General features: G+C 42.3%; 1 protein-coding gene across 2 annotated transcripts in view; it reads left to right on the top strand.

The window, feature by feature from the left end:
- astn1 (astrotactin 1) overlaps window positions 1-27,404 on the top strand; it is a 299,205-nt gene that overhangs the window by 155,780 nt on the left and 116,021 nt on the right. For both annotated transcript variants that reach the window (XM_084008564.1, XM_084008565.1), the window contains 2 exons: window positions 9,539-9,643; window positions 14,196-14,384. In XM_084008564.1, the coding sequence (XP_083864690.1) occupies window positions 9,539-9,643; window positions 14,196-14,384 (294 nt within the window). The remainder of the gene's footprint in view (window positions 1-9,538; window positions 9,644-14,195; window positions 14,385-27,404) is intronic.

Below are 27,404 nucleotides of genomic sequence, written 5' to 3'. Positions count from 1 at the left end.
AAAGGTAGCTGCTGAACGTTTTTTTTTTGGCGTCTTATTTTGAGTCGCCGGCGACGGCGCTCCCTCCAGCCTTCCTTCAACGCAGCGGAAGTGAAAAGCGTGTCACCTTGAGATGTCACCACTCACATCTGCCAGCCTAATTAGCGCCAGCTTCCACTTATTGGTGATGTGTTTATTAGACGTTAGCTGAAGTTGTCAGAAGCAAACTTCGTAGCCAGACGCTAAATGGATGGATTACTGAATTGGCTTATACTATTCCGGTGTGGGGGGGGTCAGGGGCCTTCACCAGCCAATTCTCTATCCTCATAATTTGCAACATATTACTTATTAAGGTACAACATTGCCCTAATGTAAGGACGCTCAGGACACGTTTGTCAATATCTCACATTTTATGTTGGAGTGAGCAGATTTCCATCGTCACATGAAAGCTATTTGAGAGGATATCAATGACATGAAAAAGACCTGAGAAAAAGAAGCCCGGTAGGGGAAGAGGGACCACAGGTCCTCAAGGGATAAAAGGATTCAGGGGACACAGCTGAGACCCCCTCGCTAGTTCACCACCCTAATGCTAGCCTCGGACGCGGTCTTAACGTCTTGCTTCAGAGGCCACCGAGGACATTCTCTGGTCCTGCGTTGTCCGCGGCGACGGAAACGTTGAGATTAGTGTAAGCGTTTTGTCGGGAATACCTGGCTGAACGGAGACGAGCACGGGCGGTGAAGGCGCCGCATTATGATAATCTTTCTTTGGCCTTGAATTATGGAAAGCATTTGGCCTAGGCTCTCACCTAACCGTCCCCCCGGAGTCTGCTCATCGTTTCTGAGGGCCAACATTTTGTTCCAGCAATCCTCTTTTATAAAAAAAAAATGGCTTATCTCAGAATTGTCTGTGGAAGAAATCTGTGCTGTGCTGTATTACATTTAGTTTCCCATTAGATCAGAGAATGGGCCCGCTGGATAACTCCTGCTGTTACCCCCCCACCACCACCACCACGTTCTGTACTCCTTCCTCACTCACTCCTCCTCCTCTCTTTCCCACTAAATCATTCATTCCCAGACTTATCCGAGAGTGAAATGGAGCACAGGCCAGGCTAGTTAATGGGGTTCTATGAGGCATAAGATTACTTTCCTACCTGAGCTCATTCCTATGAATCTTCCTTAGAGAAGCCACTAAAATAACAAACTGCTTCCAGCCGCGTGGCAGAGTTACGGGAGGACTGTTGGGTGTTTAGACGGGCCGCCTGCTCGTCTGAGATCCTCGGTCCTCCTTCCCGACGGGACGGAGTCACAAATGTTAACAAGAGAACTCAATTTACATTCCCACGTGCACCCTGATTGGAGGAGGAACAAAGATGGCAGGATTTCTCTCACTGGAAATCACATGAAATTGTGTTCCCCTTTTTTTGCAGACAACATGCTATTCACATGGTTCAGTGGGTTTTCTAAGTCACTTGCGGGTCTCATAATCTGACCTATTTAGCAGAGAAATATGTCTTTGGCTGACACCACCGTGTTAATAGTGTACAGTTCTGGCAAAAAATGTGGCTCAACTCCACACTGGGACTATTATCTTATATTATATTATATATTATAGTATCTTCATCTGTTTCAGTACTATCAGACTGGGGATAGAGGGCGCTCTGCTGAGTTTAAGTATTTAAGATGTGTCTGCAATGGCTGATGCTTTAATATGTATAGTCTTGTGAGATTGTTTGGGATAAAAGTTCATATGTGTCACTTTATGAAGTTTTAATATAGTTCCGTTTATATGCGGGCAGGTTATTCAAATAATTCCTGTTTGTGGACATTTGCTGCAAAAGAGTGTGAGAGATCCGCGAGATCCCTGAGCATGCCGCTGTAAATGAGCACCTACATTATCATTTACTTTCCAAAATAATATATAATCAATGTGAGCAGAGCACCACCTCACAAATATCTAAAAAAGCACTTTGTATTTATTAATCTGGGGAAATAGGCTCATTGCCTCCACTTTGACAACAGCAGCACCGCTTTACCCATTCTTACCTTTCACAATAAAAGCACTCGACATACGCTGGCTGACGGACTCTAGTGTGAAATAACATGACGCTGTAGGTTATTTCCGAGTCACCAGCTGCCATTATTCTGCATGTGTATTTTGATACAGCAGTGTAGTTTAGTGCGTTTTAGGACCTCGTCGCCCGGGAGCTCACATTTAATTGCACAACAAAGTAATTCTGTGTGACAAGGTGCTGGGAAATGAGAAAAATGCAGGTGCATGAAGAGAGAATGAGGTGGATAAACATTCTACCTTCATGCAGCTCATCTCGTGTGTTTGTCTTTCTATTTGGATGTTGAAAAAGTAGACGGGCTAATGAAGATGGATCACTGAGGGAAGAAAACTCTGATAGTTGAATTGAACTCTGGCCCTCGTCGGAGGATTCATAGAGGGACCGGAGAGTTTACATCCCAACGGACTACTTCACACGGTCGCTCACTGAAGTATTGATTCAATTTGGCTTTGATTTATGTAACTGCAATGCATCCTGGGCCCGGCGTAGTCCCGCCTATGTCAGTTTAAAACATAAAGCTTGTGGACAGCTCAGACTTTATGTGTAACGATACACTCATGGAAGGAAATAAAGCAGCTTTTTAAAATCCATCGTCAGCTCTCGTGTTTAACATGCTGTCCTGTGCCCTTCGTGAGTTTTCCATTTAATACCGCCATTAGTCACACAGTTAGCCTTGTTAGACTCCACCACCACACGTTTAATCTGCATTAGTACGCCGTGACCAGCGGCGCCCATTCTTTATCACATCTTACTTTTAAGGACACGTTGTTCTTCTGAGCTCAAGTGCGGAGAAACGTAGCGGCAGCGGCGGACATTAGTGGAGCGATATAAAACCTGCCTCGCAGGATTTTGGAGGATACATTTGTTGAAAAAAACCCTGAATGAAATCGATCTCATGAGTTGTTATTGAGCGAATGAACCAATATCTTCTCATGTAGTTTTTGGCTAAAAGTATTGATAATAAAACGGTGAAGTCAAACCATTGTAAGTTGCACTGAAATGTTGTCAAATTCCTAAATCACCGTTTCTAAATGAGACCCAATCTGTGACCCTGTTGTTACAGTTAGACCACTAATTAAACACTAAACACAGTCAGCGTCTGATGCTGAAGGTTTATTTAAAGACACGGGAAGCATACGGATCTATAATTACCTCCGACAGCGAGGTTGCATATTCCCCCCGTTTGCTCGTCAGCAGGAACGGATCTGAATGGCGGGGAGGGTACACGCATTGTTTTTCACTTTTGGGAAACGTCCTCGGTGGAGGTCGGCGCTCTCAAGAGTGCCCTTCTAGTTTCAATTACACTCATTTGACAAACACAGAAGCTGTGAATAGATAATATACATAACTTACACTGAATTACAAGGACCAGAAGAGTAATCCGTCCTGTAATAAATACCATCTTTTATTATAATGGTTATTTTAATCACCATACAAAGGAGGTTCTGATTCAATTCCCCGGTCATTTGTGTTGGATTGTGTTACATTAAAAGGTATTTAACATATTTAGCTCCTTTGTATGCAGTACATCACACAATGGAGCAAATCATGTGAGAAATGCTTTTCTGAAAATTCTGAAAGTTAGTCCACATCTTCAGTTAGTAAATTATGTTTATCCTCAATTTAATGCACTGATAAATAATCCTAAATTCATAACAATGTATATAATGATATAATACACTTAAAAAAGTATTTCCACAATTAAAAATGTATCAGCAATTCTGAAATATCATACTTGACTTGTCATTATGTGCTATAATTGCATTATAAGTTGTGTGAATATGTATACTTACACTATATAATCTATTATATGTATTATAACAGATTCAAAGTATGTACCTAATGCTTTATAGACATGGTCGTCACAGAGAGTGTTACCACGGTTACAACAGAAGTGATTTTCCTTTTGAAGAGAAAAATGCGCCGCCTCCAATCTGCGACCCGGCGTCCTTTTCATCCGTCCTCGACAGCAGCTATCTCCATCTCCACCCGGAATGCCGTGGAGTAAAAATCGAACGTCTCACGATGTAGAAATTCTCAAAAGTAGAATTTGTTACAGTAATAATATTCAGTTAACCCTCAAACTGAGGTGTGGAAATACAAGCAGAGCTGTACGTCAGCTATATTTTCTCCACTATCACCCTGCTTTTGAGGAATAAAATCTTTAATTATTTGGTGTATTTAAAAAAAAGGTTTTATTGTGAAAGACATTTGTCCGTCCTGTATCTTAACAAAAGCAATCAGCTGAAGAAGGAAGCCGGACCTGACCAAGCTGCTTCCCCTCTCCGGCTCTCTGTGAACTTGGGATGTTTGCAAAGTGAAGTTCAGTCAAATTAATCATTCTGTCAAGACAATGAGAGCAGAGCACCCCAGGGCTAAAAGGGAGACAAGGCCCTTCAGCAAGAAGAAGAATATGCCCGTGCTACAGCATATATGTTTTTTGGGCTTGTTATTCATTTCCACTAGAGTGGGGGGGAGGCGGGAGGGGGGCGGCAGCGGTGGAGGTTATGTAGTGGTTTGCTCTCGCTCTCTTGGCGCCGGGGAATATATATCTATCGTTCCGGGGAGCCGTTTCCCATAAGAGGGGATAAATGGATGTAGCTGAAGGTGAGGACAATGCAGGAACATCACATTCAGAGGCTTATTCATCACATATAGGTGGTGGTGTTTCCGCAGCACGCATCCCAACACTTATCATACTTCATATCTAGTTTATGTCCGTCTTTATGCGGAAAATAAATAACACAGGTTTCGTATTTATCGCCCGATTGTAAAGAAATGCTTCACTGGCAGAACGATCATTTGTATGTCAGTATAACGCCTGGCGTCACCTTGAGTTCTTAAAGAAAACGTCGTTTTTCTGCCGCGCCTGCAGCGCAAATGGAGGGAAGAGCGTGAAGTGAAGTGTTGATGAATTGAAGCGAACGAAGGCCGAGTTCAACAACAGCAAAACAACATCTAAGCATCTGTTAAAATACTCCCAACTAGTGCAGTAAAGTTCCTGTCTCGTGGACTCATTTATGCTCACTGCTTCCCAAACTGTTTAAAACACGCGTCTGCATAAACGCTCTCTTCGTCGCGCCGGCACGCTGCTCACCTCTGAAGCAGCTCACGTCTGAAGCAGCTCACGTCTGAAGCAGCTCACGTCTGAAGCAGCTCACGTCTGAAGCAGCTCACGTCTGAAGCAGCTCACGTCTGAAGTGTTTCAAAGTTGTGAAGGAGATTCTTTACATGTTCAGTTGTTTGCATGTCCCCCTTGCAGTGAGGGGTAATATCCTCCCGCTCGCATGTCGCATCATTAACAGTCCTGTTGCGTCTGAATATAACCATTACGGTGAATAAATGGATGAAACAGAGACGTATGTTTGAATGATGGATGAAACAGCGATATTGCAGATTCCTTGCCTGAAAAAAAGAGGCTTAAAAGGTTTGTTTTGTTGGATCAAACTAAAGAAGATTTGTACATTTTCCTTCTCAGCGTGTAAAATAAATATAGATTGCACATTCTATTAGTTTAACTGCTGTAGGGCTGTATCTCTCTTTTTTTTAATACTTTAATACACATTTGACAGCAAGGTTTAGGGTATTTTACTCACCACAAGGCCCCTTGAGCAACTCAGAGAATAGGTGGTCCACCTTAAGAGCCAGCCCACCTTAAGAGCCTGTTCTGAAGGTGGGGTAACATCGGGGCTGGGGATAACGCTCTAATGAAGTTAGTAAACTGAGCAAATGGATCATTTGTGAAGACTATATGTAAACAGGTAGCTCTCCATTGTATTCCCTACCCTTCAGGTAGCTCTGGGTCGAGAGGTCAGTGACCCCTGTCGTAGAGACTGACCTCTAGTGGCGTGTGCTGTCCACTACACTACAGCATGGTAGGAAGACGGTACTGAAAATCAGAGCATTTCTAAATGTCCTGCTTTCCTGTGTTACCGCCCACACGGTCCACTCCTGCTCTGTTACCACAGCGATTCCTTCCGTCTGAGATGGAATTCTTACATCTGCTCCCTAAGCTTTTGCCTCGCACGATATTTCAACTTTACCGAGCTGCACTGGGCTTTTTATCACACCTCAATTTATCTCTTCTCAAACACGTCCGGGGATTTTTTCTTCTCCCTCCTCCCTGTCCCCTCTTCCATGCCTCTGGTTGCAGGAGACACGTCTCAGTCATGAGCATTACCCAGAGACCTCCTGGATGTGCTTGTGAACACGGCGGGGGCAGTCATAGTGATGTATGGCTGTAATTCCACCGCTGCGGCGTGACGCCGCCGTCAGTTGCCATAGGAGACGAGATGATTTATGTTCTGCAGCTCTGTTAATGGCCGGTGTAAGTGGTGTTAATGTTAAAAACCCCATCCTGCATTCTTATGACAAACATCAGCGTGTGTGTGTGTGTGTGTGTGTGTGTGTGTGTGTGTGTGTGTGTGTGTGTGTGTGTGTGTGTGTGTGTGTGTGTGTGTGTGTGTGTGTGTGTGTGTGTTACTCACTGAAACAAATGACAGTACTAGATGGTTTAATAATTTGACGTTTGTAACGATAAGAAGATCATTTCATGCTTAAATACATAAGCAAATGAGAAGGGAGCGAGATTGTTTATTTGCTCTGAGTCCCGTTAACGAAGAGTCTGTGGTCGGATCCCGTCGTTGAGCAGCTCGGTCTCAGATGAAGGTCTCAGACCCGGTTTCATTCACGCGTCCGTACGTCGTGCTCCGACTGCCACCGGCGGTTCGTAGCCGCTGCTAAGACGACGGGTCGTTATGACGACGGGTCGTTATGCCGACAGGTCGTTATGAACGTGTAGCGTCCGATGACACACATTGCACTTCCTCGGGCAGAGGAGATGGGCATTATTGATTCCGGCAGGAGATAGGATTGGTAAATGGAGCCGAATCAATACGGCAGGCTTTAAAGGAACGCTGGTAAAGCAACAGAAAATAATACTTAAGAGTGTGGCAGCGTGACCTTTGTTAGCTTGACTGGGGTGCGTTGGTTGTGTTGCATCTCACACACGACTGAGACCTTCACTGATTGAGGAACTGGACAAAACAAACCAGTCAGGATTGTTAAGGATGGGTCCATTAATGAGGCGGGGGTCTCGGCCCGCGGTTACACTTCTGTGATCACATGCTCCGGATAACAAGTCACCTGCCTGATTGAATATTTACATGTTGGGGTTAAAAGCTGTAGATATGATGGATAACACATTCCCTTTCCTACAAATCCTTCACAATAAAAGACCCCTTTATTTTCTGCTGCTTACTCTTCCTCCCTGTAGTATCAGCAGACTTGTTTTATTGTTGAAGAGTCGCTAACCAAGCTCTGGTATTTCAGATAGTCTTGGAGTTTAAACCAGAGTCGGTCTATGGTGCAAACCACAAGGTCGCTGCCGTGTTTGTCTCGATGATGTTATTTATGTTTAAGGAGCAGCGGCAATGTTAGCATAGCCCAGCTCCCATCGATCCGAACTCCATTCAGAAAACAAGCATTTTAAAAGATGTTTTCTTGTTGTCAGGCTGGCAGGCCAGAAAGAATTACTTGAGACTTTGTGTAGTTATTCTTTTTATCTGTACATCACAGCAAAATATAGATATCCGATGAATTTGTCAAAGTATTTATATTATATAAGCCGTTAAATGATGAATGTCATGCAAAAAGATGCATCCCCTTAAAGCATTATGATTTGGTGGAGAGAAAAAAGGCAAGATCCAATGCTATTAACTGCCCTGGAAGAAATTGTGCAGCATCTTCAGCCGCCCACCTGCTGCCTTGATGCTCTGTCAACAAAACTCTTTGAAAGTGTTTTTCAGCTGTTTGGCGAAAGAAATAGTGCAGAAGTGCTTCTCTTTTATCACTTCATTTTCCTGAAGCCTTGGAAACTGCAGTTGTCAAGCCTTTCCTATATATTTTTTTTAAAAGTAGTCTTTACCAACTACAGACCAATATCAGACTTTCCCTTTGAATGTATAATCATTGAATATGACCTGCGACTTGTCCTGTCTCTAAGGAAGACTTAGAGAAAAGTAGGCGTCGCCACTAAAGACTATAGGAGGCGCTTCTTCATTGGTCGTGGCATTTCATACTGTATGTGAAGTTTTCATTCACATGCAGTATGTACTCCTCAGTTGGAGTTCCAGGAGGGACAGCGCCCCGGCACCCCTAATGGACCGCATGCCACTGGTCAAATCAATTACTAAGTCTGCATCCTATCATCCCAAAAACAAGCAAGAATCAGAGGATTAATGTCCAGGCAGGATTTAGAGAAACTAATCCAGGCTTCATTTCCACCGGCTTAGAATTGGCTTAATGGTCTTCTCTCAGCTCCAACTTCATATATATATATATATATATATATATATATATATATATATATATATATATATATATATATATATATATATATATACACACACACACAACAAACTTGCATTGCCTGGTTTGGGTTTAATGGCATTTATCAAACCCGAAAATAAAATAAAAAATACTCACCAACCCTTTTGATAATGATTGATGAATCATCATTCCCTCCCTCGCCTGTGGGTTGTCTCCAACGCCGATCATCTCTTTGCATGTAGGTGGTTTCCGGGGCCTCGATCGATCCGCTTTGATCCACATATTTGATCTGGCAGACACTTTATGTTGAATACCCTTCCTGGACAATTTAATGAGTCCTCATTCTGCATGAATTACACCCGTCTCATTGTCAAAGTGGGACATCTTTACACGTGCTAAAAAGTGATTACTCTTAATTACAGCATATTATGCTGTCTGTGCAAGCTCATTTTTTAAATTAGGAAGTTAATACGCCATCATCCTGTCCATCCTGATTACTTTATCATCTCTTGTGACGAGACACTAAGGACACATTCCTTGATATTGTTTTTATAAGACGTGAACAGCAAAGAGGTGTCAAAGCAGAGTTTTTACCTGAATCTGATCCATTTTCAGTGTCGTACATGGAGAGAACGCTGCAGACGTTTTCTTTTAGTTTTGACGCTGTTTCTTCAGAGGGAAAGGCTGGAGGTGTCTGGGGTATGAAAATACCGTTTAATAGAAATGTGCTCTATATCCAAGTGAATGTTGTCCTTCGCTTTCATCAGACATTGAAGACCTTGGCCTGCCTTCTCATATATCACTATTTCCAAATGAATTCATATTCATTTCCTGTGTGTGTGTGTGTGTGTGTGTGTGTGTGTGTGTGTGTGTGTGTGTGTGTGTGTGTGTGTGTCTTGAGACTTTGCTCGCTTCTCTCTCTCCTGTCGTCTAATATAATATGAATAACTATCAAATATTCTTCCTGATTCTTCATGTAAACACGAATGAGATGTGGAGCCACGCCGAAGACACCGATCTCCTCCACTGTTGGCGTAAATAACACACTGATAGAGCCTTTTATTTTGGCGGGGTGGTTTTGCAGGAGGCTCCAGGCTTTACTCCGGCACCAACCCTGCATCCGTGTGAATAACCCTGTTTGTTTCTGTGTGTGGTTGCAGGTATGGTGAACTACAGCGAGGTGACCGGCTACCCCCTGGTCCAGCACTGGAGTCTCCGATCTGTGCTCTACCATGTCAAGCTCAACCAGTGGGTTCTCTCTCAAGGTATATCACTCGCCACTTTGGGCGAATCATTATATATAGAGCTATATTTATATGTATAATTAGTTAATACTGATTGTTTATTTATGCCGGAGGAGACCACTCTCAGCCGGGGTCTCCGTGCCATAAAACGGCACCGTCGGCGATCAATTATACATCCCATTGTAATTCATGTGACACATCAAGGTTAGCAGCTCATCATAACAGCTTGGGTACTTTGTTTTAATTTTCATTTTTGATCAGCTACGCGATTAACAGGCAGACTGTCATCTTTTCATTCCGCTGTCGAGCCGTGACTTTGGTGACACATCGACTCATCTGTCAACGCTCAACTTCTTTTAGAGAAGTTAATTAAGTCAAAGTAGGAATACGACGGGTAAACAAGTGGGGCCTGTGTAGGGCCTGTGTAAATATTGTTGATGAAAACGTCACAATCGTGTCTGGAAGTCGGAGGAACTCAAACATGTCTAATTCTGGAGTGTAACGCAGTTAGAATACAACAAATCAAAGAATGAAAAGTTAATTTCTTTCTATGTATCCAACAGTTTTCCAAATGCCCACAAGTCTTATCAATATTGGGGAATAAAACAGCTTATACATGTTGAAATAGTCTGAACTTCCAACCTCTCTCCCACGAATGAATCCTTTTTCCACCATCAGATCAGTTCAACCCTTTTATTTTGAGACCTCTAAAACAAAGTGATTTTGATGAATATCACTATTTAAGCGTGATTAAAAGGACCTCAAAATTGTACGCTACTTAAATACAGCACTTGAGTAAGTACTTTTTTGAGATACTGAACATGCACAAGAATAAAACCTCCAGGTGAATGTGTCTGCAGAAAAACGCTGTCTGCAGAAAAACCTGCATTCCTTAATCTGTTGGTATCAGCAGCAGTTTTATGGTAATCCGGTTCCTGGACAAATAAAGACTGTCACCTCAGCGGTGCTTCACAGCGGCGATGTAATGTGGTGCTCAAGGGTTCAGGTTGGGTCCATTACATCAAATTAATCCCTTGTTAAAACAGTCAATTATGGAGTGATTGTGCCGATGCTGCTCAGTCGCGGCCCTCGGAGAGAGAACCCTGAAAGGCAATAAACGGGTCAGGGTCAAGTCCCCTTTAATCACAAATTAGCAAAATGTCACTTCAAAAGGGCACAAACCACAATAAAAGAAAAGAAGAAGCTGCTGAGCAACAGAGCCAAACAAAAGGGCCGCAGGGCTCAAAGACACGACGCCCTTTGACTATAACTACAACCTCAACCAGTCTGTTATTTGTACAATAACTCACACTCACTTTTAATATTCAAAAGATGCAGATGCACACATCTGTCCAGGGATCTTCAAACAAAACAGTCCTGGATAGCAAAAAAAAGGTCTTTCCAGGAAGTAGAAACCCAGCAGCTTATAATCATATAATCAGCTTAGAATCAGTGTTCATGTGTGAGAATACATTAAACTGGAAACTGCATATTAATAAAATAGCAGATAAAAACTCACAACTTAGGAACATGGGAATAGTGGCTTTTTAGATATTTCTCTATGTCATTACTGCAATATAGACATATGGGGGTGAACAACATGTACCAGCAAGTCTTTTAAAGGACAGATTCTTTAGAATTAGAGTCTCAGGGAAAGTAAACCGACCTTTAGTCCCGTCTAACGTTTGTGATTTTAGATTTAAAGGCAAATGTACACCAACGATGTTGTCATAAACCTGGATTTATTTAGATTGATTTTGACAGAAGACCCATCCATCACTGCAGTGCAGCAGGTGTGAATCACTATTTCTTACTTTTTAAAACGTTTAAATCATATTTAAACTGTACGTTTCCTCATATTGTTACAGACCTTTCCAAGAGTTTGAGCACAGGTCTCTAGAAAAATGTCTGCTAAAACAAACAAAAAAAAGAAAACAAAAAACGATCTATCAGCCAACTTGGCTCATTGACGATGCAACCTGAACCGTGAGTTTGGTGATCTGGTCGCAGCCCCACACGAGGACGAAAAACAGGAAGCAAGCAGTGATTTCCATCTTCATGCGTGTGTATTTTTTGTCTTCTAAACTATTCGCCGTGTTCCCTGACACGGGTAGTTTATGACTTTCAAGCCTGCGTACACATACTAATAAGACCACATCCATTATTTACTGTAAGTGTGTGTGCGGAGGAGTCAGTCTGCACCACTGTGCCATTTTTGTTCGTCCCCGAGAAGCGCAGATTAAAACGATCCATTTATTATAGATGCTGGAAGGGGCCTATTGTGGCGGCAGTGATTTAGGCAGCAGGCGTGCAGGCGTTCTCTCGCATCAGCATCATCGTATCCAACTAAACAAAAAAACGTGGATCGGTCTGTATCACAGGACTCGCAGGTAAAAAGCATGAAAATATGAGGACGGATGTAGACGGATGGATAGAAAAGGCGGCGTGCGTTCAGAGATGTGTGTATCATTTCATTCCCCGTGCCGTTCTCGCCGTCTCTGATAGCCTGTCACACATACATCACCAAGCTTTGTATCCATAGCGAGACCGAGGCGTTGTGACAGCGGCTGCCACGGAAACTTCCCCCAATAAGATAACTGTGCGTAGGTACTTAGTCAAGCAATGCTTCTTCTGAGGGCTGCTCTTGCTGCTGACACGTCGGGGATTATATTCAATATTTCCCCACCGGTTTCCTCAGCGCTAAACGTGTTATTCTATAAAAATGTGTTTTATTTGCCTCTCCGGATAACTTTGGTTCTTCCTGTGGCAGTAAACATTCATTCTGCCTGACCAGCTGGAAGGAGAGTGTGATTTAATAATTTGGATTTTTTTTTTTTTTGTCTAGTTTTAAGTGCATGCATTATTCATAAATCCATCATAAATAGTTTCCATTTTGATAAGTGCAGCCACCCCTACTGTAAATACAGCCATGACACCTCTAATGCATTTCCAATGGTGCTGCTGGGGTTTGGAAGCGTCTGCCGAGGATACAGTTTCTATTTTCCCTTCGCTCCGAAGTCATTCGGGAGCCGCCGTCTTTCTTTTCTTTTTTTTTTTTTTACTCCCATTTCCCACTTTAGCTCATCATATTTCAACAGCCACCAGAGGGGTGAGGCTACTGATTTTTACGTCTGATGGCAAAGCTGCCATCGCTCATCCTCAGCGCCCGCTCTCCGTCTCTCACTTCAGTGGCCTCCTAATTTAATTTTAGAGGAGAAGCAAGAACGAGCGGCGAGCTACTAATACCGCTTCTCCCGGATATGATGATGATAAATTGCAGTTGCACGTTTTGCTTTCCAATATTTAATAAGATAGAATCCTGTTTGGTCGCGGCGGACTCAAACATGCACACGTACAGGAGAATTGACAATTATTTCACCATAACCTTACCATAAGAGAGCACACGGTAAACCAAAGTCCTTCATGGAGTTTCACTGTCTGAATGGCAATTTTAACTTTTAATCCTGATTATTCATTTGTGACCGATGCCAAACATGCAGAGAAGGACAACCGATAGAGAAAAACAAAGACAGACTTGCAGATATCAAGAGGAAATTTGCAAACGTGAGTTCTCCAAAGAAACGTCTCACAATTCATAAACACAAAATGATGCGTTTATCCATATCTGCCTTCATCGGGTATTCTGATTCTAATCCTTCACCAGGTATTATAGAACTCTGAATTACCTGAAAGATGATTTCTTCATGTGGCCACTGTGGATGATGGATTTGGTTCAGTTAAACCCGTTAAAGACATTTAGTGCCAGACGCCGCCGTGAATTCAAACTTGTACGATATGTGTGTAATTATGGGAGACAAACCTGGATTAAGAAGGATGACACAGGCTTTTAAAACTCAAGCAGACGTCTGTGCTCTGAAAAAGTCTCAACAACTCTAGCAATTGGAGGCACATTTCTTACAGACATTCATGGTCCCCAGAGGATGAACCATAATTATTTTTTGGGGGATCCCCTGACTTTTCCTTCCAGGAAGCCAATAATCCTTCAAAATATAGGCTTATTATAATATATGGCTAATACATAAATAAAAATAATGTTGCAGATGCCAAGCTATTTCTGCCATATTGGCATTAAAATGATTCCAGTACTGCCTCATCCCCCTATGGCTGCTGCTTGGCAATCTAAGCAACAGCATGCTTAAATGAATCAAGCAGGCCACTAAATGTATAAGAACCTGAAGGTGACACTCTGCATATTGTGAAATATGTCTCGTGGGAATATGCAATAATTGCATAGCTGGAATGACTCCTCTGTGGTGTGGAGTACTTGTAGTGCGGGTTCCCTTCAGTGAGTAGCAAGGCAGTATTGATGTTTGATCTGCAAAAAAAGTGTGAGCCTTGTAAATAAGTGAAATAATAATGTAATAAAACTTACCTTTTGAAAAGATGCATTTTCAGAGTTGCTGAGCAAACAAAATACAATCTTATGTTTTCCCTCCTGCACCCGACTCACATTATTCTTTTGTTTCTCATTCTGGTTTTTGTTTTGACTGTAATTGTTTCTGCATTTATATATAAATATATATTTGTTTTTTTCTTCCCTCCATCTCCCCAGCTTTCAGTTCGGCCATCCATTCTCTGGACGGGGCGACGCAGCGGGCCGACTTTGTTTCCATCCTCAGGGAGTTCGGTAACCATTACGTGCAGGAGGCCATGTACGGCTTCCAGGAGTCCTGTACCATCTGGTACCCCAACAAACAGGTCCAGAGACAGCTGTGGATGGAGTACCAGGACATAAGCAAAGGTAGGACACACACGCCACACAAACACATAGCGAGTGTTGGAAGGATGATATTTATAAATGGAAACGAAAATGAACCGTACTGAATCACTGGCCTGTGCATCAAAGCCGAGGTGTGTTTATGACAGTGTGGGATGTATGACGATCACACTTTAATTCCTGCAGTTATTTAGATATTCATTGATCGTAGAGATTCATAATCACTCACCCCCACAAAACACGCAGAGGCTCGTAATGCTGAGTGTGTGTTTTGCAGGGGTGGACGGGATTATTTTGCTGCAAATTTAGAACTGGCAGGACTCTTGATACTTCATACTTCAGTTGCAGACTCGATGCTTGCCAGGAGAAATGCTTAAACCTCACACGGGACCCCTTTTAACAGCTCTCCTCTTGTTTCTTTCTGGTCGTACCCGTGTTGTGGAGAAATGTAATGGCCTCCCGGGGTGGCAGTTTTGCTGAAATGCTCTTGAGGCAGTTTTTTTAAACATGCAGCCCCCCCTCATAGATAGTTTTGTTTGGTAGATCTTTTATTCAATTCAATACAACTTCATTAATCCAGGAAGGCACTTTTATTGTTTGTGTGTGTTAAAAACAGACAGGGAACAGACATATGCACAGACAGATGGGGTTTAGGTTGTTGTTGTGTGGGCTCCATATACCATGCAACAAACCCAGACGAGCCCTTCTCATTGCTATGCCTGCTTCATTCACCTCCATACCTTTTTCTAGAAATGACTGAAATGTATCCGATAAGATTCCAAACTTTTTTTAGATGACGCTTTGTTCCGTAATCCCATGCTCGCATAACTCTCACAACATTATATACATCAGTATGTCATCAGTACGACAGAGAATGGTTGTTACCGACTAACTAAGTTACATTACTGTGTAGTTTGAAATACACAATGAAACCCAACTCGCCAAATACCGGCGCTTGTTGTCCCTCAGCTCCAAACTCTGATGCTCCACGTCGCCCTCTAGTGCCAACTTCTGCTGCGTTCACAGGAAACAACTTGATTAGGCTTCGGCAACAAAGCTACTTGGTTAGATTTAGAAACATGATTGTGTTTGGGTTAAGATAAGTTTCACAAGTCCCGTGTTTTGACCTAATTATCCATTTCGACCTCCTCCCTATGCAGACGATATCACTCTTTATACAACACACCACCAAACTCTTTGCAGGGGTTTCACGCAGCAGGTTTTTTCCTGTCCATGCAGCATTTGTAACTACCAGGATGTGGTTGGGTGGAGAAAATGTAAGAGTTTGAGGAGCTTTAAAATTGCCAGTTATTGTGAGGAGAAACCTGCACGGAGTATAAAAGGGCCAAATGTGTCCTATTCACATTTCCACATCCGCTCATGTCAGTGCGTCAGTGTCACCGTCTTTGCAAAAAATATAACAGAGATCATTACTCCCACCATAAGTACGACCATGCAATGTGTCATAGTCGATAAGTGTAGAATGGGCTGTTTGGCAGCAGCCTTGGTCCTTTGTGAAACCACCTTTAAGTTCATGTGCAAATATAACATATATAGCTGTTTATATAACATTCATTATTTGGTTTTCATCATTGAGGGGCTGCTGAAATGCATTTATATTTCTCGAAGGAAGGTGTTAAAAAGAAATATGTATCCATATTAAAACTCTTATAGTTTTTTTTATTATAAACACTTCCAACCAACCTAGACGATTGATACCTCTATACATACTGAGACATTAGACTTCCCCACACACACACTCTCTGCTGTGAATGCAGCTGCACTAATTGCTCGTCAGTATTCCACATTCACTAAATGAAAGTGAGCCCGCTAATCACGGCATAAATTTCCTGACAGATGATACATATTGTCTTTCCAAAAGAAAGCCGGCGTTAACGTTCACGTGTGGCAGCGGTTGTGTTTAATGCGTTCTGATGAGAACGACAGCGACATGCTTCCTCCAGTTGTTTTCATTTAGAGATATCATTTCATGCCGGCGTGTTGCATCTGCCCGTCGTCTACAAACAACGCAGCGCGGCGGCCATCTGTCTGCGTCTCGCACCGGAGGGGGGAGTGTTGTCGAGCGTAGTGCGGCTTCACACCGCAATCACTTTTATCCGCGGCAATTACAGTAAACTACACAAGCTCTCTCCAGAAGCACTTCCACTTAATTGAACAATCAAAGACGTCTTTGCTCTTTTTTTTTTTGGTTTGTTTTTTGTTTTAATGCTCAAAATACCAGCATATGTCAGCAATCGGTCTATTTGTAACCAGGCGGAGGTAAGTAATGGCCGTCTCTTCCAGCTGTTTCACCTCAGTGGCTCCAAACTGTCCATCGTTTCCCTTGTTCCCCCCGTTACTTACTACCTCCCCACTGACAGACGGCATTAGACAAATGAGTCTTCCCACCCGGCTGGAAAGTGCTTTGCTCTTCATTCTCGGACGCCTCTGAAAGGCAGTTGCAGACGCTGCTAAATGATTCAACACAATAAAAGAGAAAATAAAAAAAAGGTCGGGCTTTAAGTGTCGACCTCTTTAGCTTCTTCTTTGAAACTGTCACTTCAAGGTTTTTATTTTCACAATGCATGCTCGATCCAGATGACTGAAGCTGCACTTTCCAACAACTGCAGCCATGACACATTCATTTGTATTAGTTTCCTTACCATAAGTGTGTGCGTGGGTATTTATAATATAACCTTATTAATATCCTGAAACAATACAGGGGAATGAAACGATCTGATTTGTGGTTCCATTTTGGTGAGGTCAATTCTGATACGATCAATACCAGATCACACTTAGTGTTATCGGGACATATGTCGCAGATTTGAACGTCAATAAATCATAATCAATGTCCAGTTATACTTCATTTTACATGTCCTGGATTTCTTGTGACTCACTGGAAAGAAACGGATATTGAACTGTGATATTCAGGAAGGTTTCAGGAAAGGAACTTGTACTTTGTTCCCTAATGTTAGAGAAGATGGAGATGGTGTTCAGCTTGTGCTTCCAATCAATTGCTCGGGAAACCTATTTCAGGTCAGGAACTGTTAGATTTACCTCTTCAATATGTAATGTATTGACCAGTATTTGTCCTGCACAATTACCCTCGACCAGACACTGGATGTAGCAGCAGCAGCAGTGTTTCCCTCCGCCTGCACTGCTGTTATCGGCCCCCGTGTTGAGGCAACAATAAAAACATTGCATTCGGTCCACGTGGGACTGAAAATCCGATTGTCTGAACCGCTGCCAGATCTATCCAGAGTCTATTTTCCTGACAAACAGGGCGCACGGTGATTACGTCGGCCTGTGAAGATCTGAAATGATTCAATCTCAGTGGGTAACCGCTTCGACCCGGTCCGGGACCATCAGTTTCTAGGAGAGGAAATAGATTCCACTGGCAAAAAAAAAGAAGCTGAAAACAGAGTCATCTTTCTTAATCTCTCCCCGGCTTCTTGGAAACGTCCTGGCCTTTTGGAGGGAGTAATGAGCTCACAGGAGAGTTTGATGATCCATGTCCTCGCCCTTCGCTCTAAATACAAGAGGTGCCCGACTCCCTCTGCATTCACTGAAAGGTGGGCTCATCATTTTCTACATCTTAGCTGCCTGGGGCACAGCTGCTATGCTTGCGGTTTTAAGGCTTATTTATGTATCCGATTCCTAATTACATATCAAATGGAAATGGAAAAAAAAAAAAGTGGATGCTGTATGTGTTTGCATGGGCAGAGAGATGGTGGTCTCCTGTTACAGTGAAGCGGGCCTTCTTGACTTCTCATTAATTACACCAATTTTCTCCTTGATCCAATCTGTAAAGGTAGTTCTTCTCATCGATTGTTTGCTAACGAGCCAGCAACGCACGGATGTACAGTATTTATACACACTGGCTGAATGTCACGGCTGTGTCGGCCACATTTGTAGAGACGGAGGCCGTGGCTCATTAACGGCGTCCAGTATCTGCGCTGGCGTCCGAGTGATTAATAGCGCTTTCTTCCCTGCTAGTTGTGATATGAGTTTCTTATTGTCAGACCTCCATTACCACGGCAGAGATCAGACGCGAGCAGCTCTGTCCGCGTTGCAGCGCTGTGCTACTCTGAGGAAATGCAAGAGCTTTGAAAGGCCGTTAGCTGCGGCTTTAGTCACCATGTGGAAATCCAGTCGATATAACATGCTTGTATTCTTCACATTAGTTGAGTTCGTTTGAGATCAGTTCATATAACTTCACCTCTACTGTAAAATACATCACGGACGGACATTTAAAGCTACACCAATAAATCAGCATAGCAACACAATTGTTTATTAAATGCTAATTTTGCAAACCAGTCCACAGAAGGCTTGTTTTTAATACATCCACAAGATCCAAACTGTTATTAAAAACATTAGAATTGTGTTGCATTTTCAGTTCAACATTAGGAATATTAGTAACATTCAAAGAAAGAAGCCAAAGCTCAAGTGCTATAAATTTGCATTCCCTCTACTGGCCACCAGGGGGTGACTCTTCTGATTTCAAAAAGAAAAAGTTTTGCATGGAAATCGATGATCTCACTTGATTTATTATCTCAGTAAACATGAGTTTATGGTCTCAATCTCTGGTTTCTAGTATTATTTATGGTGGTGTTCTCTAATCTGCCTTTACAGGAAGACCTTTATGGGCTGAATGGCTTGTATTTTCTGAATCCAGGCAGCACAAAAACAGTTACTGCTTACTTCACGGCTTACTTTATGGATTGAACTCCAGGTGCACAAAAGTGTGATGATATTTCCTGTTTAATGGAGAGTATTTTGCTTCTGTTGTACAAGGAAGTGATTATACAGCCTAATGTCCTTTCAGACTATAAAGACCTTTGATATTCTAGCAGTCCTTATTCAGATGGGATGACAAAAACATGATTCCAATCTGTGTAGACGTCGAACAGATGAAGACGTTTCCATAGAGTTCACACAGAGGGGGCTCATTGAATGTTTCATTATGTATGAAAAGATGTGAATTCAATGGCCCTCACAGTGACTAAACATTGTGCTGCAGACTTGTCCAGGAGCACTGAAGCTGCATACTATTTGAAGTTGTTCATTCTACAATATGTGCTCCAAAGGTATTGGAAAACTCTGTCCTTATGTCTCATTCTGACACTGTCGGTTGCACGAAAGTGCTTCAAGAACTGCCTCCAAACTTCGTTAAAACCCTCGTAATGCAGCGATAGTCCCTCCAGTAAAATGCACAGAGCGGATGTGAATATGTTTAGCCCAATTTAGTCGGCCTCGTCTCGCGTTCACGTCGTGAACTGTCATGCGGAAACATTTTGAAGGCCAGTTTGCTTGAATACAGCTTTAAAAAAAAATAATTACCAGCTTTGGAGTTCTGTCAAAACACTCCAAACAGCAATTAAAAATGTGCTTCAAAAGTACCTAAAGGTGACATTATGGAGCCGGTTAAATTGTTAAATGTCACATCAAATTGAAAATGCTGTATAGAGATCGAAATACCCGATAAAAGCAAAAGGCGCATCTGCGGTAAACGGGCAGCAAACGACTTCTATCTTTTCCTTTTCCTATAGTATCCATCCTTCTACTCATCTATCTCTCTGATCTTTTTTTCCTTTCTATTAGTCTCCAGCTATCCTCTTTACTTTCTCACTCAATTAAATCACCACGACCTCCTTCCTCACCCTCGGCGGCCTCCCCCTCCCCCGCTGAGTCGGGCGTCAGCTCTTCGCAGACCTCCATCGCTGGTAGCGTGCTGGTATGTGTGCAAGTGTGATCGCCCTGCCGGCGGCCAGGTAAAAATAGGTGCCTTATTTATTCTATTATGGTCTGTCATTTTAACAAAGAAGTCTCGCTCCGGGGCGAGAGAGTGCAGCCGAGGGGGGTGGGGGGGGGGGGGGGGTCGAGCGTTGAGGAAGAGCAGGAAAGACATTAGAGATATTATTCACAACCGGCCCTGAAATCTGTGACCTCTCTACACCCGAATGCAACACACACACACACACACACACACACACACACACACTTCAGCAGACCAGAACCACCTGCCCTGCAGGGTAATCAGCTGGGAGTCACGCAACGCTCCAAATGTAACAGCATATTTATTTCATTTTTTAATAAATGAATAGGTGATGTTTCCTTTGTTCTGCTGGCTGACTTCCACGTTTGTTGGAGATATTTACATTATGAATTAGATCAGCCTGATAAGAAATTACATTTCGGTGCACAGGATGCTCCATATACATGGTGGCATAAATGTATACATGCCATAGAGGAGGGTGTAAAGATGGCCGATGCTATGGAATGTTAGGTCTGATTGACAGCGTGTTCTCATTAGTCATTTAATGGGCTCCGCAGGCAGCGATGACAGAGCCGTGACTGGTCATCTCTGTGCCCTTGATGTGGTGTTTGAGTCGGCTCGCAGTGAGGCTTTGCTCGGAGCAGCTGTAGTCTTACGTTGAATGTATGGGTCTATTTTAAATCTAACAACACCAGCGTATGTTTCTGTAAACTACGGATACATTGAATGTGGAGGGAATCTTTCTGTTTTTCTGACTCTTGGTAAGATACGGAGTAGCTATTTGTTGCAGTATAAAGAGTGAAAAAGAGGTGATGGATTGGTCAGACAAACACAGGACTTTCACCCAGGAAGTGCTGTTTGGAATCGTTGAGTTTACACTTGTTATGTAATGCTAACCCTTCCTCAAAGGTTGGTTGTTATTTATGTAGGCTAGTTATGTCCTAATGGTCATTACTTGACTACTTGATTACTTGAGTCTAGAAATTATGATCTGTATTTATTTTTTTTAGTTACATTGTAACATTTTTTGTTATCTAACGTTACAGAAGAAACTCCGCTAAGGGTCATTTTTACACAAACCGTTATTGTTTGATCATGAACCAATCATTTTGTTCTGACCTAAACCAAGTAGCTCTGTTGTCTAGCCATGTATTAAATGTTTAATGCTAATGATTGATCAATAGCTGGACTTAAATGTTACCATTGTATCTATATTCACCATTTGAATGGTTGCTTGAAAGAAATGGCTTGTAGATGAATCATAAGATGACGCACATGCGACCCCGCTACAATAACATCGGTGTCACGGCTGGGTGGAGGCCAATACGGAGCTCGTCCCCTCATTACGAAGCGGATGTTTGACCAGGTACCGTGTGTCCTTTCAGCAGGCTTCTTGTGTGTTGCCCTGTTTGTTCACTGCCCTTCACTGCTCCCTTGTCAAGGCAGAAAAAAGAAACACTCAGAAAATGTGAAATGTTTTCTGAACGACTGTCATATTGTGAGCCTTTATCCTGAGGCCATGCAGGCAACAATAAATAATCTACTCGTTCTTGCTCTCCGAAGGCGCTTGTGTAGTCTTGCCAAGGCCATACCGCTCTCATATTTGAGTCTTATATCTCAGAGTTGATCCCCAGATGTCAAAGATGCACTTTGTGGAATATGTGGTAGATATTTTCCCGTCAACATGGTTGCCTGTATCCATGGGTAACCAAAAGAAAAAGCCTCCCACTTTCTGTCCAGCAGGTAAATATTGAAAAAAGCAGGTATTACTTGTTTTAAAGATCCTATGATAAGACGGATGGCAGCCTGTGAAGCAAAGAGCCATTGTTTGAACTTCAGGGGTTAAAAAGTTCAGTATTATATGATAGTATTTATAGTATTATCATTATATCTTGACTCCTGAAAAGCTTATCATTTCACCTTTTTTATCACTTTGTATTCTAACAGGCTACTAATCTATAACAGACATACCGAGGGACTTTTAATTCTGCTATCACTGTAATTATCACTTAATACAATAAAGAAAGAGGCTCATAACACAAACATGATATTTCTGTAAGGAGTTGAATAACCACAGAATACAATAACAAGACATCTCATCTGCAGAATCAATATTATCACTGATCTTTTAATAGAATCCTTATCAGATTATTACTGATGAAATTCTGAATGAAAAGACATGAATGTAAAACTCTCTGCAGCAGAATGTTGAATTGAAACCTGTTAGACCAGATAAAAACAGCGAGCTGGTTTTGTATATGAGTCCAACTCTACGTATTCAGCACATTTAAAAAAAAAAAAAATGCTTGGTTGTGGGAGAGCCGCCATAATTGTAACATTTATTGAATTTAAATTCATAGATTTTTAACCTACATACACTTTGTAATATATTTGGAAAAACACCAATACGTGTGTCTGCATTTATAAACCACTTAACGTTTTTTAGAGAAAATTGACGCGACGACTGAAGTGCATGTACGACTCTGTTAGCCGGTTAATGCTTAATGCTGTTCTTTAGCACTGCTAAAGAACAGCATTAACAAACACTGTAGTTTTCACGAGCACTCGATCTAGTGGCCCCTCCTCCTCACTTCCCGCCGCTACTAACTACCTTGCAGACAAGCTATCTTGCTAACTAGCTACCTCGCTGACTAGCTATCTAGCTACCTCGCTATCTCGCTAACTAGCTACATTGTTAACTACCTACCTTGTTAACTAGCTGCCTTGCTAACTAGCTACATGGCTAACTAGCCAGCCCTACGGCTCCAGAGCTGCATCCTCTCCTTTACCGCCCCTCTGACATTCGTTGTCGCTATGACAACCGACAGCTATTGCACTTTTCTTCACATGACAACACATCTCCTGTTCTGCTTCTGTGATACAAACACAGCTTTATATCTAAAAGAAAAACCTCTGGATAATTAATATTTACTTTCTTAGTGCTCAACTGATTTTGCAGCTTTCCTGCAGAGTGAACAATCCGGTTGCTGGTTCGAGTCCCATGATGAGGCTTCAGTGTAGCTCCTTGTCTCTCCAAACTCCTGAATGTGACGCAGACATTACACTACTTTACAATATGTTACATCCATTTAGCAGAAAGAACAGCTCAGAGCAACTGCACTATTTAGAAGTGTGTCTGTAAGGTTTAGCAAACTTTGAAAAATACGATATTTGATAAAAGGTTCAATATCAGTGATTATGCATGACTGTTGAAAAATGTTTTGGTGGTAGCTGCCATAAAGGTCTGCAGGGAATCGGTCATAAATGGATTGTTATAAAATAGCAGAGATGTGGTGAGTTTAGTTTGTTTGTTTTTTGCTGGCCGAGCATTTTCTAAATCACAAACGTTCAAATTGCTCCATCAGGATTTAGTGTATTATTTATTTTCTTCAAAACTCTGTCAGCTCATTCTAACAAGGAGGTCTGGCTCCATGAGATTAGAACTGAAAGGGCAGTACTTATCCAAAGAGCCTACCTTCTGGACAGGACGCAGAAAAAACACCTCCTGGGTATAGTTAATATTTAGTGGAAGTTTCATCAATAATTAACAAGTAAAGCAAGGACATTTCACATTTCTGGAATTATTGACTTTATTGTGATTCATAACAATGCAATAATTCATCAACAGCATCCATAATACATGGCTGTATCTATGACACCGATCGTTTTGGTTCACGGAAACATTTCAGAGCCATTCTTTGTATTCTGAGCTTTTTTATTTTTCTCTCCTGTGAAAAACGGACGAGGTCGAGAGGTAACAGTTAAGCATGAGTCCAGCTCAGCCTTCAGGCTCATAAATAAAAAACCAAAAAGAGGCGAGCATAAGGAGGTCAGACAAGGAGGAGAAGGTGGGAAGAATGAAGTCATTATGAATGAAGAGAGTGCAGCCTTCCCAAATGACAAAAAAAACAAGGAGTAGGAGTTTGGCGAGACAGTAAGGAGGCGAGTAAAACCGAAAGATGAGATGAGGGCAGAGGAGGTGAGAGGAGGAGGAGAAGCACTTGTGAGACGGAGGCAGCAGAGAAGATGTTGGTGGGTGGAGGTGTTGGAGTCACCTGCCTTTCAGAGGGCGAGGTCGGGTGAGAAATGTCCAGCTGACGATTGCAGACGGAGCAGAACTCCAAAACGTCTTTTCTCCGTTTTGTCCCCGCCTCCATGTTTATGTGCGCCCATTTCTAGTGCACAAGTGTGTGTGTGTGTGTGTGTGTGTGTGTGTGTGTGTGTGTGTGTGTGTGTGTGTGTGTGTGTGTGTGTGTGTGTGTGTGTGTGTGTGTGTGTGTGTGTGTGTGTGTGTGTGTGTGTGTGTGTGTGCGTGCGTGCGTGCGTGCGTGCGTGCGTGCGTGCGTGCGTGCGTGCGTGCGTGTGTGCGCAGCAGAAGGATAGAAAAGCTTCTCGGCCAACTCGTCAAGTCTAACGAAGTGGAACTGCTCCAGCAGCGAAAGTTGAAATTGGAGATGAGAAACAGATTGTCCGGCTGCTCCTCCACAAAAAAAAGAAAGAAAAGAAACTGGTTGATATTGAGCCTCGTCAGCACATTCGCAGGCAAACTCGCCTCACCAGAACAGACAAGAGCCGAGAGCGGATCGGTTTACATGCGGCGGGATTAGAGAAATCACATTACCGCAGGATTATCTGCAAATGAAGACGGACAAAGAGACGCTGCTGCTGCTGCTGCTGCTGCTGAGCAGCCACTAATCACATCGCAGATACTTGGAGAGATGACGATGCTTTTCTCTACTTAATGTCGACTAACAGGAGAGCTGAAATCCGACGCTGTCAAACGTTAAACAATGAGCTAAATATGCAGTGACACAACATGATGGCACTTGAAAAGATACATGTGGTCTCCTGAATCCCTGTCTGTCATCTTCCAACTGAAGGTGCTGGTGATCTTCCATGTTTAGATTCGGATGTCATCATGATACGTGGAAGCGTCCCTGGCGGGGGTCTCTGCACCACAATGGATTAGTAGTTTGTCAACATAATTCTAAATAAATAAATTGATCAAATATACATTATTATTATTATATTAACTTGAATGAATCTATGACTTTTCTACGATGAGACGTGGATGCATGGCGGGTTTGATGTGTTCGCAGCATCACAACTTGCACTTTTTTTTAAATTCACGATGTTGCCGACCCGCCAAGCGAGATGTGATTTTTCTGAAGTGTACATAACTTTGCCTCAAAGTCACCTCCATAAACATGGTGAAGCAGAGCATAAATATACATAATGTCACTGTAGGGCGTACGCAGTGCAAAGCATGATGATGGACAATGATCATTTGTGGGGGTTTTTTCTCGTGTAATTTATTGTCCTGCCTCAGGTCTGAGTGCACGCAACGTCTGTAACCGTATGTGTTGTTTCTCAACGCGACGGATTCTCAGACGTGACGGATAATGTGACCTTTTTTTGTTTTTCAAACCAGTACAAGATGTTTTTTTACCATCAATCTAATAATTAATAGTCTTAAACTTTCATCAGACATCGACTAAGTCCCCGTCGTTACACAGGAGGGAGGAGCCAAGTACAACCGAACACTAAATAAACATTTATAGTCGACCAAAATGGTAAGCCCCGCCCTAAAGCATACCTGCTTTCTGGTCTGTTGGACTCTAAATGGACCTTAATGTACTAAATGAACATCATGCTGGATTGAAGAAGACTTGGAACTGAGATTAATACCATAAACTCATGTTTCTATTGTTTACTTTATCAAACTAAATCAATGACGATGTATCGTTACTGTCATATTGCCATAGACTTCCATACCAACACATTCTCATGTCCATTTTGCTCGTTACACGAATAGCGTCTTTTCAAAATAAACTTCCCTTTCACAGGAAGTTTGTTTTAGGGGATAAAAAGAGCGTGGTTAACGCTAACTTGACGTCACTGCAGGGTGACACTAGTGATTGACGAACGTTATGACCAAATGTCTTTAGTCACGAAGGACACACACAGCGGCCTGCTTTGTGAAAGTCGTGTGTCCGTTCACGCCCACCCACACACACACAGAGAACAGAAGAAGGCTGCCTCGACCCTCCTGTCTAGCAGACAGCTGTGAGTCATTTTACCTTGCTCAGCAAAACAGCACATTCTCGACAGGTTTATTGCATCAAAAGCAGAGGCCTGAAAGACATCACAGGGAATGAATAGCCGGTCTGAGTCAGCTTAGTGTTTGATAACTCGGGGGCATTTTAACTTTTGAGGGAAAGGATAGTCTGGGTGGGGGCTTACCTTCTGCTCCTGTGTTGAATGCAGGATCATGCAGCATTCCGTGCACTACACAATCTGTGGTACTTTCAATTTTAAATGTACATGTGTGATATTTGTGGACATAATTCACATTGTCAATCATATGAATAACCCTTTAAATGAACTGTGTTTATTCACATAATGTGCAACGAACCAGAATATTGAGCCCACCAGACTACGTGTTTCTTTTTTTTTTTTTTTTTTATCAGCATAATAGTAGCAGTATTGTTGTTTTCCTATCAGGCCAGTCACACAGTGTTTTTCTGGTCGTGTTAAGGAACTCGCAGCTCTTGGTCAAGGTTAGAGAACGATTGTGATCTCAGTTGAGGATAGAAAAAAGAAAAAAATGAAGCACGATACACAGTGTGTTTACTGTATTAACATTCAACCGAGAACTCAACCTTTTTTCAATAACCTCAACCGAAGTCCATTTGTTGCCTGATCTTTCCACATGCAGGACTCATGCGATCACACTGCTGCATTATTTACACACACCATCCATATATTTTTATATTTCACTTATATATGTTGGCATCTCCTGTCTTTTAGTGTTTATTTCCCCTTGTTTAGATGTGTTTCTCTCTTGCAAAGCGTTCCCGAATGAAAAGTGATTTATAAATTAAGATTTGTATTAATATATTTGATCAGATATTGCTTGAGAAGTTAAGAAGACTCTGTGACTATGGCACGAAATATTCCAAAAAGTGTCACGTTTCTCCAGTCTCTCTACTTTCTCTACTTTAAACTGAATCGCATGTCTCCAAACTCTCGATTACATCTGTTTTCTCTCTGCGGACGGCTCAATGCAGCCGGGCTCTACAACTTTGCATTTATAGTGCTTGAATTTTGTAGAATTACTGAGGAGCATTCAAAATGGACATATGTTTTTCCACATGATGCCGTTCAGTCGGGAGCACTCACATAGTTATTTTTCACCATTTGGCTGCAGCAAAGTAGTCGTGAAAAGAGGAAAGTGGTGTCGATACAATGCAAGATTTGGTTTTTGT

This window comes from Eutrigla gurnardus (assembly GCF_963514095.1).
Source record: "Eutrigla gurnardus genome assembly, chromosome: 4".
Classification (NCBI taxonomy): domain Eukaryota; kingdom Metazoa; phylum Chordata; class Actinopteri; order Perciformes; family Triglidae; genus Eutrigla; species Eutrigla gurnardus.
The sequence above is the reverse complement of the archived record's forward strand: the minus strand, read 5'-3'. Positions and strand labels throughout refer to the sequence as shown.